This window comes from Labrus mixtus, chromosome 21, assembly GCF_963584025.1.
Source record: "Labrus mixtus chromosome 21, fLabMix1.1, whole genome shotgun sequence".
Taxonomy (NCBI): domain Eukaryota; kingdom Metazoa; phylum Chordata; class Actinopteri; order Labriformes; family Labridae; genus Labrus; species Labrus mixtus.
In genome coordinates, this window is record NC_083632.1 from 17,167,432 (window position 1) to 17,181,416 (window position 13,985).

Consider the following 13,985-nt stretch of genomic DNA (forward strand, 5'->3'; position numbering starts at 1 on the left):
GTCAGGTATTTAACATTTAACAATAGAGAGCCCCACAATATACATTTTAAGATGTTATACAAAATGTCTGTGTTGAATGAACCTCATGTCACAGAATGATCTATTTCTATACTATAAGTGGTCATTATGGGGAATAATTGGCTGAAAGGACATTAGTGGTAAAGCTAATGGTAGCAAGTGGCGCCAGGTCAGAAACAAATTGGTGGATCACACTGACCAGACAAAATCAAATTTTTTGTTTATTTGAACTCAACTCTGGTGGTAGTACATGAAGAAACAACACGTGTATCTATACTGAGACAGTATATAGATCAATATAAATCAATAAAGAGGCTGGGGATTTTTGACTTCCTACTTTGGGTGGGACAACAGAAAGTACTTGAACTTTTGCTTATGCTGATAACCCCCCCCCTTCTGGAGGACTTTAATTTCCTTGACAAGAAGCTTAATCACACTTGATGTTTTAGAAAAAACTACAGACAAACCAACAAGTGAAAAACAAGAATTTCCACTGGGAAACTGTTGTTTAGATGGTTATAAACAAGCGGCAAACTCTGGTGTTGAAAAATGAAGCCAATGTGGGAGTGCACAAAACTGCAGTCCTTTGAGTGTCCTCTTGAGGCAAGTTCCAAGAGTGCCAGGGGTCACATACACACCCATTCAAAAATCCTTGTTTTTATACAAATTATTATGTTTAAAGCCTGGTACAAAAAACAATACTGGTCTGATTGACAGATGGGCACTTTGTAGTGGTTTGTCATGGCGCCTAAATCAAACCTCAGCTCCAGCTCTCAGCTTGTCATTAGGGTTTTGTCTGAAAGTTAGGGTAAGACAGCATTTTGAGCATGGCGGCTGCCGCTGATGAGCCTCAAGAGCCCCCTGCAGTAACAGAGGGCTGACATTACTCAGGCTTCATCCATTAATATTTACAGTTTATGGTTAAAGACCAAATGTCAATACTGATATAGTCATTTTACCAAAGCCATGGGGTTTAACAGCTAACCATGTGGTTAACGTTGGGCAGGGTGACAGTTTGTTGAGGTGTTAAAACAGTATGATGTTAAGATAAAGAAGATATTCTAAAAGTCTACAGGCACTGACACAATAGTGTCGGGTTAATGTTGTCCAAAGTCTCGATAATTTGATACTTTTTTCTTAAAGGTCACATATTATTCTCCTTTTTAACCAGTTTGGTCTCAGAGCTATGATATGTCTGTGAAGTTTCTTGTTCTAAATCCACTCTGATCCTGTATTTGATCATACCTATAAACTTCTCTATTTCAGCCCTGCTCAGAACAGGCTGTTTCTGTGTCTGTAGCTTTAAATGTAAATGAGCTGTGTTTGACCACGCGCCTCTCTGGAAGGGCTCGGGTGGCTCAGACTTTCTCGCTCCATGCCCAATTGTTTACAGTGGAAAGGCAGACTCAGAGGGCAGAACAAACCACTAGCTGAAGGAGTGTCACCCACATGGGGGAGGGGTTACTGCCCTTTGTGATGTCATGAAGGGAAACTCTCCAAGCAGCCTGTTTGAGCACACATTTTATGAAAAGTGGAGAAGACAAAAGATGGAGAAGATGTACTTTTCTCATAACTGGGGGATTTGTATACCGACTAGGGACACATATTAGTGTTAGAGAAACATGGTTAAGTGTATTTTGCATAATAGGTTACCTTTAAAATATTACAATCTTCATGATTAATAGCATTGAAAAGTAACAAACCTTGTTTAAAAAAGGACAGATCTTAAGTCTTATTTTTAATTCAAAACAGCTAAAAGAGAATTAGAAAGCAGATCTAGTCCACACAATGTCACAGCAGAAACTGGCAGGTCCTTGTCTCTTACATCGAGTGCAAAGGAGGTAACAGTGGAAGTGGCAGTAAATTGCAAAAAACAACATTGGCAACATTTTGTTACCAAAACTGTCCAATTCAAAATGGCCAAGCAAACATTCCCGTTACTGTCTATCCCTTTACAAAGTAATCTCATACGGAGCTCAGCGTAAATTCAAGCAGAAAGACTGGTTAAATCAATGTGTGGTTCTCTCACACAATCATTCAACACTCTTCATTTAACTTAGCCCCTCCCTCCACTTCCTCCATCTCCCTGCTCTGGTGATCAGTTGACTTGGGGCGTTTACTCTTTAAGTAATAATCCAACCTGACCTTACCACAACGTCTCTCAACCAATCATCCTGCTGTTAAATTTCTAAATCTGTTCTCTCTCTTCAGCAGTTAGATTGCCATTTCAGTGCGAAGTCTGCGACCCTCCTCCATTCCAGCTCCACAGAGTACAGATACAGAAACCCACTCCTCATCACATCCTGCATTCTTGTATCATACCACCACCACCACCAGTGTGTAAACTCCATTGGGGGGTATCCTATCCTGCTATTGGTCGCTACCCCTCTGAGTGCATGAAGTCATCATGAAAGATTCTAATTTTATCAGAGCAGTGAAGTTGGATATGTGAGGTAGTGTTGTCACAATACCAGATTTGAAACTGTGTTATGATACAACAATACTAAGACCATTACCATTGCAACAAAATAGAAGTCCTCTGATTCCACTTTAGGCTAACTGTCTAAATTGCCCAAATAAATTGGCAGCGTTTTGGTACCGAAATGTTGCCACAACAAACATTGTACAATTTGCAGCAACAGATTTTGGATAAAAATATGACTAAAGATATATCAAGTTTTATTTTATAAATATGTACTTTTTGATACAACGGATGATCATTACAATACCGGCGATATCGTTTTAGAAATCAAAGTTTTGAAAATTTTAACAACCTCACCCTGAGGGGTCAAATATCAGGAATGACTTGATGGTCTGCTGTCCCTGTCTTCAGCTGTAATCCCAGTCTTCTTAATCGTCATATTATAGATTTAAATAAATATGGAGGTCAATCTTAATAGAAAATATGCCAACAGTGTCCATAAGAAGTAGTAATGGACACCTTGCAGCCAATCAGAATCAGGTCCAAGTCATACTATGGACCAAAAACAAATGTTTTGTGTGAAATTCTTATCCATGTCAGCTGCTCCAGTCAAAACCCCAATATGTCAGCGGTGATTAATCAGTGACAATTAACCACACTTTTAAAGTAGTGCAGGTGGTGTGAGGGTGACAGACTTCTCTTTGGCTTGCTGGTGTAATTAGCAGTCTGCAATAATTCCTTGCATCAGGCCGTCCATCTGTTCTGAGTTACTGAAAAGCTCTGGAGTTGTACGAATGGAGGGCCCATGACAGTAAAGCCTGCAGGAGGACAGCAAATGCTGCTGGCCATGTTCGCTACACTCCAACGGTAAACACCAGTGACGAATGTTATTCAACTGAGAATAACATTGTGACTGAGAGCGTGCACACTGTTACAATAATACACTACGCTCGCTTGCTGTGGAATATGGAAAACAATAAAGAACTATATAAAATGACTTATGAAGCTGATCATAAGTCTGCTGTGAGATCTCTCTTTCTAATGTGCTGATGAGACACTTTCACATCTCCCAATTCCTTGTTTTTTGCTGCATCAGCATTCCTTAAAATCAGGAAACAGACTATACATTTGTGGATTTACTGTAAAGGTATACAATGTTTCAAACATCCTCATTTGAAACTGCCTTCAGTAGTTTGACTTACTCACATATTTGATAAGCCTTCCAAGACCAAACAGGGAGGATGTAGTGCCAGGATATTATTTACACTCTGAGGGCATTCATAGTCGCAGTTGTGCGTTCAGGCTCAATAACTACTGGTTGTTAAATTGTGTATTGGTCAGAATCCTGCAATAACATACAGATCATGATAGAATGGTTCAATGGTAAACCCTGCCTCTTACCCAATGACAGCGTGGAACAGCTCTGGTCCCCCACAGCCCGGATAAAGTAAGTGCTATAGATCATGGATGGATGGATTAAAGATGAATTGCATTTTTCTGTATTCAAATTTATGTTAGGAGAACGTGTCATTTCACATAGATCAAACCAAAATATGCCTTTAATTTTTTTTCATTCAATACAGTGAGCTCTGCATTTGTATGCACAATTGCCTCTATAAAGCCGTTTTCACATATGGCAATATCTAGATCATTTCAGGAGGACTGCTCCGGAGATTCCCCCGACCTGTCTGTTCACATATGCTCCTCACAGCTGGAGACTCCCCCCTCCTATTGGCTCGAGGTGAATTCTCCAGAGAATATCCTGCAGCTTTCTCACATCAGCTAACTCGGACTTGCTGCGGAAAAAAACACCCTGGGTCTGGCAGGAGAAACTCCGGGTGGAATCCGAGTGAAAAATGTGGCTGTTTGTGTTAACACATACAACTCCTCTGACAAATATCAGTAGTTTTTTCAGGAGCTTTCTGCAAGTGTGAAAGCCCTGTAACACTGAATATCACTGCATTGATTTGGTTTAGCCCAAGCAAATGAATTATGATTTCAATAGCATCACAAAATGTCATGTGATTTTTGTCAATATGATTCATGAATGTAACCCTAGTGTGATCATAAACGATCTGGACGTTGGTCTTGAAGGGAAAGGGTGAACAATGGATGAATGGACAAACAAAGGGTTAGGTGTAGATGAAATGATAGTGAGACATTCCTGTTACAAATAAAATCTGAGTTATGTGAAACCAAAAGTGGAAGACACAATGTTTGGTTTCCTATTACATTATAACGTCATAATCAGTAGTACCATCAGTCTTCTACAGACCCACACACTCCTCCTGGGAAGCATTACATTTTTCCTCCAATAAAGTCCCTTGTCATCATGACTCTGACTTCTTCAATTACAAACAACTTCTCTTTTTTTTTTTGATTTCAGTTTCCATGCATCTTAAGCTCCACCCATACAGCACAGAACCACTGACAACACCTTCTGTCTCCTCCAGTCTGTGAAGACGGGGCATTCGAGGTAAACTCTGCTCCTCCTGCGTGCCTGTGCTCAGCCTCAATACAGAGATTTAATCCAAGCTGCTGCTGCTGATAGACTGAACTGTTGGTTTATAAAGCTGCTGATAATGCAGGCTTTGGATCAGACCGTTGATACATCCTATATGTAAGACTGTCTACCTCTACACCTTGTGTATATATGTATGACACACATAGAGGTGAACATGTCTGTGTCTTATTCTGCACCTTTCACATCAGGGTGCATGTTTAAACTTCGGGGGCTTTACACCTCGTTTCCACAATCTGAGTAATGTTAATCTGCTAAAATATGGTTGTACTTTATGTACTGTACATTCTTTATTAGTTTAATGTCTATTAGCTAGATTAGTCTGTTTTTGGTATTAATTACAGTCAGTCAAAACTTCAGGCTGTGAGGGACATATTAAACAGATTGTTATAGATTGTAATAGATTGTGTGAAAGCAATTGGTGGGATCTATGTGCATATATCTAACCTGCTGCATTGAGTTTTCTGTTCCCCAGCATGTTCTTTTCCACTCTTTTGTTAATATTTTTGCAAATAACAATAACAATAATGTGGCAAATATCCTCATAATAAATATCGTGTAGAAGACGTTATGTAGCTTGCCTCAGAAGATGCCCCCCCCCCCCCCCCCCCATCCCCCCATTCCATCTGACAGGGACACTCTTCGGCTGAGAGGAGGACGATGAGATCCGGAGGATTTCTGGGACAGTCCTCCAGAAATTGTCTGGAGTACAAATGTGCAAACGGCTTTGGTTACATCTCAGGGGCAGGCTGCTGTTGTGATGAAATTTTCAAGACATTTTCTGAATGTGTGCGAGAAAACTGCTTGTGGTCAGCTTTGAAGGTCAAGAAGCCATTAAGTGGTTCTCAGAAGAGGAAGAGAGGGATATGACTGTTAATGATCAAAGTTAACAGCCCAGAATAAAGAATTACTAAATGAACTCAAGACATTGATCTTCAAATAATTGCAAATAAAGTCCTTTGTTGGGGCTTAGCGTTTAACCAAGCTCGCTCTCAACGGGCACTGTCGAGGGCTGGGGGATTACAACTGCCTCCAGTTTGTTTGAAGTGGACGTAAACAGCAGCAACTGGTTTAGTGTCCTCAGACGACCTCTCTAACCCGCCAGCCCCGAGTGTGGTTTCAAGCCAGAAGAAAATCAGGTGCACAGACTTAACCCTTTTTAAATAGCAAAGTAGTGTTTGGAAGGTTTTGGATCTGGATTTTCAGCATGGGAAGTGTTCTGGTTTCAGTTAGTAATACATTTAAAGTCTGACCACTTGCCTCTCAGCAGCTTTTAGTGTAAAGGAGAAACAAGCAGAATGTGATCTACACTAATGACATACCATCAACTGTTCCCTATTGATGATTTATTTATCTCCATAATCAGATATCTGCATAAAAGAGCAGCTAACCGTCAATTACAGATCCAACACTTTAACTTGAGCAACAAATCTGCTTCACGTTGCGTCATGAAAGCCAGTCAGCGCTTACATTTACTGACGACCTTAAATGCATCAGATCAGTATCTATCTGACCTCCATTCAACAAACGAGCCTTTTTAAAGTTGTTTTTCTTCTCCTCTTGACGAGAGACTTGTCAAAGTCTGACGTTTATCTTTTTACAAATCTGCAACATGATGTTGTTATTTCGGCAAACTTGTTTCCCCTGAATTTCAAGTAAATCGTGGAAAATCAGTTCACTTTTTGGGCTCATTCCGCTGCTACATTTGGAAATGAAGCTCCGCCGTCATCACGGACATAAGACATTCATATCGTTTCAGAATGGCATTATACTGGTGTTTCAGTCTGTGTCACATTGCCTTACAACGCTGCAGAAGCGAAAGAGAACACGGCACAGCGGGGGCTCCACAAAGACACACAGTCAGACATGCACACACACACACAGCTCTGTACCTGAAAGAAATGTAAGTCTTGCTTTGAACTCGTTTGACTGCTGAGTTCACCAGAATAACAGAGACATTTGGATCAGTTCCCAGAGGTTTATCGTCAATCCAACGAGGATTGTCGACAGGTTCTGAGATTGAAGACTACTTGACCCTCCTCATGTCTAAAAAGACCCCACACCTCATACAACAAGGCAAACAGATAGATAAATATGGTTGACTCCAATGTCTGAAAGGCAGAGAAGCCAAATACGGGACCTCAACTTGGTGCTCAACAAAATCATTTCCTAACACTGCACATTGTTAAAGTACCTTTAAGATGTGTGTAGGCAGATTTCAGGCTATTGACCGAGGCTATCATTAACAAGTAAATAAGTATTAATCATATTAAAGCAAACACTTGATATTTTTGTCGTAAACTTGTAGTTGTTTCCTGTTTTATTTACTTCCTTTATTCATCTGTCATTCCTTGTGATAAGTGGTCACACGCTGTCAGAAGCATTTTGGCATGAAGTAAGGAAGCACCAAGACAAAAGTCATTTGGTTTGGATATAAACATGTCATATTTGTTTTATAACGCCCGTCTCCAGAGTGGAGAACACTGATATACCACACTAACACTTAGCTCAAACTAGCATCTCATTATCACTGACCTTGCAACATTTGCTTAAAAACCAGCAGCATAAGTGTATCTTAAAAGACATCCATACATGTGGACCTTTGGAGTTTATGTCGTGTTGTTTGGCTGCAGGAATGCAATATTGCAAAACATCACTGCTAAACCTGATGCAATAGTTGTATCAAGTATGGCTCTTACCCACATTAGAATTTCTACAAGAAACTGAGCATGACCTCAGTTAACACCAATAGGGTGACATCATCTAGGTGGTCTACAAGGTGTGGTAAACGCTGCTGTAATCTCTGGGGAATACTCCGGGGAAATAGAGAGCCTCTGTGATATTTCCAATTGGATTATTACCTTTGGTTTTTTGGTAGGCTACTACTATTAGTGATATTATAGTAGCATATAGGCCTACAGTAACCAATCTGCTATAATGTCCATGTTCGTAGTAAGATGAGAAGGATGTCTGTGGAGCCTAAATATGTTATTAATTCAACTTTGTTTTCGATGTAATCTCATTTGCCCGACAATTAGGCTGAATGACTGATGCTACTGGAGGGGATTTGATCACCATGCTGACAGTTCCCAGTAGGATATTATTGTGCATTAACAGGCTATCCCCTCATTAGATACGACTACTCAAGGGACGCTGCTACTGTATACTGACTCTGAGATAAGTTTACGAGCCTCATCCTGTCGGAGGTGTATCATCAACACCACAGTCACATTCATACTCAGAGTCTATGTTTCACGGTCTGTGCTATTCTTCTGTAGGACTGAGCAGCACAACGTTTGACTTCGTAACACGGCACACGAAAGAAAGCACGTAATGCAACATGACATTAATTGAGAGCTTGTTAACACGGTAAATGCTATTAAGTGGGTTATTTATAGTTAGTCATGGCAGTTACTGTACTTCTGAATGGCTGCCCGGAAAGGGGGGAAAAAGCGGCTCATGACATAACATTGTAGGCTACCACAACCTTGCCAGGTAGCGCCATAAAGACCATTGAGTTACTGTATCTTCATGACATACAGGACATTGGTGATACAATGCCGGTGTGACAAAACGTACTCACCCAGAAGGGACGCTCTGGTCCGCACAACCTCTCCATCTCGGTCACTGGGAACCAGCAGAGAGCTCTTTATCCCCTCTACAGGTCGGGCCGTCTCTTTGCCGACCTGCTTTCCGATTCCTTCACTTAAAAAAAAGCCACTCGCTAAACTGTCACATGCCACACGGACAGGTATGTGTGTTACGGAGGCGCCTTGGTTTTTTGTTGTGTGTGTGTGTGTGTGTCCCTAACCAAGAGCGTGGACCGACCTGCGTCAGACAGCGTCTCTGCTCCTTCCGCTCTGCCGAGAGACGGGAAAGAAAAGTCAGCCGGAGCCAGAGAAGAATTATTTCTGTGGGAGGTTGTCGTGATGGCAAGGCGGGGCGGGGCGTCCGCTTACGAGGCCCCGCCCCTCTTCAGCTCTCTTTCCTGCTAGCGAACATACCACATACACATCGAAACACAACATGACTCAACAACTTCAAGGCATGGTTTATTGCTGAGTCACGACTTGTCAGGTTAATTTGAGGTGAGGAAAAGTCGGTTTAGAAAAAATATATAGGTCGAGTATAGGGTTAATATGAGTTAAGTGGGACACTTTTTGAACATGTTCCTTATGTGTCATTTTTAATTATGATTAAAAGCTATATGCTAAAGCCCCTCATATGATAGGGTACTATTATAAATAGCTTAAAAGCTCTAATATACTCTACAGAAGAAAAAAGAGAGAACTCCACACAGGAGAGATACCTCTTCCTCAAACAGCACTGACCCAAAACTACATTTTTCCAGGCATTATTTGTAAAGTGGACCCCTTTCATTGGTAAACTGGAACACTTGAAACACGTTTAGTTTTATAATAATGTAAAAAAAAAAAGTACCTTTTATTTCTAATTATAGATTTAAAAAATGAACCATCATAAAAATGTCATTAATTATAGGCTACATGCTAAATCACAAATAGTTTCTATTTAACATTTCTGTCATCTTTTTAACTGAGTAGTCAAAATGATAAATCTAAAAAAAACGTAATATTTACAGTCTATGAAAAAAACACATGCTTGTCCAGGGGCGGAGCCAGACTTTTTCTGACCTGGGGGGCCACTCTGGGGGAACTGACTTGTGCAAGTTTGGCATTAAGTATGTGTCCACAAACTCTCAATTGAAAAGCATTTACTTACCCGTTCCGTCTCAACTAATTAACTTCACATTAAAAAAAACTAAAAGATGGTATATTCCTGTGTTGTTGCTTTTTACTTTAAAAAAAATAATACAGGATGGCAACAAAATAATCTTCTTTTCTTAATTCTTTTTAAAGACTTAAAGAAAAAATGTGCTACATTTGACACATAAATACAGCACAGGCAATTGCAGCTCGAGAAAAGTACAATTTTGTCCAACACTTGCGCTTAATGGTGCTTAATTATGCTGTGTTGCAATTCATTCCTCCTTTGTGTGAACAAGAGTAGAGAGGGCTTGGAGGTGTGACGCTTGAGGAGAGCGGAGGCTTCAGAATAGCGGAGGTGTCGCCAAACAGCAGTTTGTTTTGGTTTCATGCTGGTGTTCAAGGGCGACATCAACTAGAATTAAAAGTCGCACATTGTTCCTTTATTCCATTCTTCCTTTCCAAAAAAAAATCACAATTAAAAATACTTCCAAAAGGAAATGTACCCCAATTAAATTAAAATAAACTAGTAGCAGCCTGTTGCAACACAGCCCAAATAGTTGATTTTAAAATAAGTGCCGCCCCTGAAAAGGCAATTAAGGGATCAATGTAAATTTTTAGGATGCACCAGGTGTGGCCAATGAGATTTTAAGGGGGGCCCTGGCTGCCCCCTGTATGGGCCATCTGCTCATCTGAAATATTTTTGCTTACCTGAAAATAATCTGCCTGTCAGAAGTTTATTATTCTTTCAGAACAATTCAACTGTTTTTTTTTTCTTCTTTTTCTATACCGGACAATAATATGATATTGAAAATTCGACTCATTTCAAAGTTATTCTATTATTATTTCGACTCTAATACCAACATGCAATTAAAAAACAAAAACAATTCATAACTTATAATTGTTTTCTAATGTCATATTTTGAATGTATGTGTGAGAGAGGTGACAGCTCCTACACATTTAAATAAGAGCGATGACACCTCTCTTACACAAGACTTTGAGCTCTTGTCTGTTCAGCTGTGCCATCTCTCCCAGGACAGGAATACCAAGCAGTTAATGCACACTAATACTGAGGCAACATTGGACTGTTCTGTTCTGTAACTAACATCTGTCTAAATCTGCTTTTATGAGATTAAAGCAGTATAGAATTATTAAATGAACAGTTGGTCATTTCCTCCAGATACTCTTTTCAAGATTTTGTTTGAAATTGTCTTTAGGTCCTGACAGACATTAATAACTCATGAGCTCTGAAAAATGAACAAAGAAAATCTGTCATCTGTAGCAGTTGTAAGCATGTAAAAACTTCGACCAATGTCTGCCACGAGGTACCAATCTGATGAACCAATCACTCCCGTCTCCCTGCTTGTTCTCTACCCCATGCTTGCACAAGCCCACACTCAAAGCGCGTCACAGCTGACAGAGTTTATACTGTGAATATGTCTTTAGCCGTAGTGAATAGAAAAGTAGTCACTTTTTTTTACATGATAAAGTTAAGTGTTTACTTACCCCTGAATGAGACTTGAGACAACATAGTTTCTACACAATGAAAGCGATTAGTTGAGCTCCGCTTCTGGACCAATGGCGCTCGTGCATGTAAGTGAGGGGCGTGGCTTCTGAGCCAGGGAGGAGAGGTTGGGTGCAGACGGCGCACTGAGGGAATGCTACTTTCAAAATCATGGTAGTTTTCGATAATTACCAACCCTGCCTTTAAATCTCAACCTTTCGGTGTCAGGGTAACATGTCACGATGAAAAATGGCCATGCATGACTGTTTATCTTATCTATCTTACCATGTCCTTAGACTTAGGTTTGCCAAAAATGAATATCTCCTAAGGTTACAAGCAAACACATTCTTTAACGAAACATCAATGGTTAGGAGCGCTGCGTGGGTCCTCAATCAAGCTGAACAGCAAACAGGGGCTCTTCGGGGAAGGTGGAAAGAAACGCTGAAATAAATAGGATATTGTTCCGTACACACAAAGTTTAAAAGCCTTTATAATAATCATGGCTACAGGTAAAGTTAATAATGTGTGGCAGACCCCGCGTTTGAGCTTATCATAGCCTTCATCATGGAAGTGTGTCAACATACATTTGCCAAAAAGTATTTGAACAGTATTGTACAACAAAAGCACAGAATTTGTGGAATTAAATCCTGCAAATGAGAGGAAAAACAAACAAAACTCACAATCTTGTGTTGGATCCCTAACAGCCAGAACAGAAAAAAAAGTATTATGATCAAAAAGAGAGCTGTTGCTACAGAAAGCCAGGGGCTAGCTTAACCTCATTTCACATCAGAGTAATGAGACTTGTTGTCCTAAAACATTTTTAGAATTGGGAGGTAGGTATTTAAAAGCCAACATCATATGACTTGTGTGTCTATACTCAGATCCATGTCTTTGGAAGTGCAAAAACCTGCAGTTCATCGAGTGTCCACTTGAGGCTGGCTTCAGAAGTCAAATACAGAAATATATAATAAACATGCTTACAGTCTGGTTAAAAAAACAACATTAGTCTGAATAGCTCATGAATCTATCGGCACAAACTGTGCGAGGGGTGATTTTTCTTGAATTTATTAATTATTCATGAATTTGCATAATTAGTGGCGTGGCTGAGTCGGCTAGCAGGCGGGCGCTTAGCTGTTTGCCAGGAGGCTTATGGCCCGCCCCAGCTCGTACTCTATGTCTTTCAATTCTAGACTGATTGAAAGTAAAGTTACGTTTGCGTTTTTGACATGGCTACCGCCGTCTTCTGGCTTCATAACCCCTCTTCAAAAACCAATGAGTGATGTCACTGAGACTACGACAGGTTTTATACAGTCTATGGCTGAGAGCTTACAGCATGGGGTAAACTAGCAGGAGCTCACGGTCAGCTGCATAGCTCAGAGAGTAAACACACAAAGAAGGGATAGAGATTTCCATGACTGATTTCACTTCATTTTCATTTTTAACCATCCAATGTCTGGTCACCACCATGCATTTAATAAACATAGACAGAATTACCTGCGACAACTGACCTGAGGATATACAAGTGTCGTGGACGACAGTCAGAGAAAGCAAGTCAGAATCGTATCTCTACATCACAAACAAAGCATACGACAAGGCAGGAATAACACATTTACTAGACGTCTTACAGTTATGGTGAATGGGCCAAAATGCTCCAGATACACTTGTAGTATGAAGCCCCTGCATAGAGAAATCACACAGTCATATTTTTGTTGCAGGCAGTTTAAAGGAGGTAACCATGTAATCATGTCGCCTTCCCTTTATTTGAAGAATTATTTGGTTATACCCCTCACTATGACTGCAGGATTTAGAGCCTGCCTTTAAGTGTAATCATTCGAACTATTAACACATAATGACAAATTAGCTTGCATGGAGCATTCTGACACCTTAAAACAGGGGTAGTGTGAAAAGTTACTGAAATCTTTTACTTAAAAGCCACAAAAAGCGATTTGATGCACACAATGTTTCAAGTGAAACACCGAAATATGCATTGGTTTTTTAAATCAAGTCTCTGCTGTTTGATAATGCCTAAAACACTTAATAGAGAATGCAAGAGCTTACTGAGAGCTATCAAGTCCTGCTTGTGTTCTGGAGTCTGCTGTTTTTGTGTGTTGAAAATTAAGGTTATTTCTGCTTGAGATAAAGAGTTATTGGATGTTGAGCATTCAAGTTATCACTAATCTCTGAGCTGTGGTTTTGGTTTTATGTGATTAAACATTTTGAACAAAAAAAAACAAAACACAAGATAAGGTATGAAATACCAAGGTCATGCAATATCCTGTAAGCAAGTTAATTCAGATAAGATACGTCATACAGCCTGGAATAATATATAGTCCATTACTTAGAGCTTTGGACATCGTATCACAAAGCTTTACTTTCCTGCAGCCATGGGCGGTTCTACACAGGGGCCAACAGGGGCCAGTGCCCCTGTAACACTGAGCTTGGTCCCCCCTGTGGCCACCCCTCCAAAAGGAAGAGCCCCTCTCATAACACATAGTATTTGACTCAACAACCGGACTCACAATCTAGTATTAAATACTGTTACTGAAACAAATATAAATCATGGTATTTTATGTTGTTGCATTTAATGATGTGCGCTATTATTTGGCATAATATATATCATCTTTGTCTATTTTTCACCTGGGTTTAATGTTCCCCTCTGACAAAACAACTGGCCCCAGTTTGGCCCCCTCAGTAACCGCCACTGCCTGCAGCTAAGAGATATTGCAGAAATCAGACCCATTCTCTCATTTACAGATCTTGAGCTTTTAATTCAAACATTTATTTCCCCACTGTATG

The 13,985-nt window shown here is 40.1% G+C and overlaps 1 protein-coding gene across 2 annotated transcripts in view; it reads right to left on the reverse strand.

The window, feature by feature from the left end:
• The window catches only part of abcc3 (ATP-binding cassette, sub-family C (CFTR/MRP), member 3), a 62,094-nt gene extending 53,248 nt beyond the window's left edge, over positions 1 to 8,846 (reverse strand). For both annotated transcript variants that reach the window (XM_061028959.1, XM_061028960.1), the window contains exon 1: positions 8,545 to 8,846. In XM_061028959.1, the coding sequence (XP_060884942.1) occupies positions 8,545 to 8,580 (36 nt within the window). In that variant the 5' untranslated portion in view covers positions 8,581 to 8,846. The remainder of the gene's footprint in view (positions 1 to 8,544) is intronic.
• Positions 8,847 to 13,985: the final 5,139 nt, after the last annotated feature.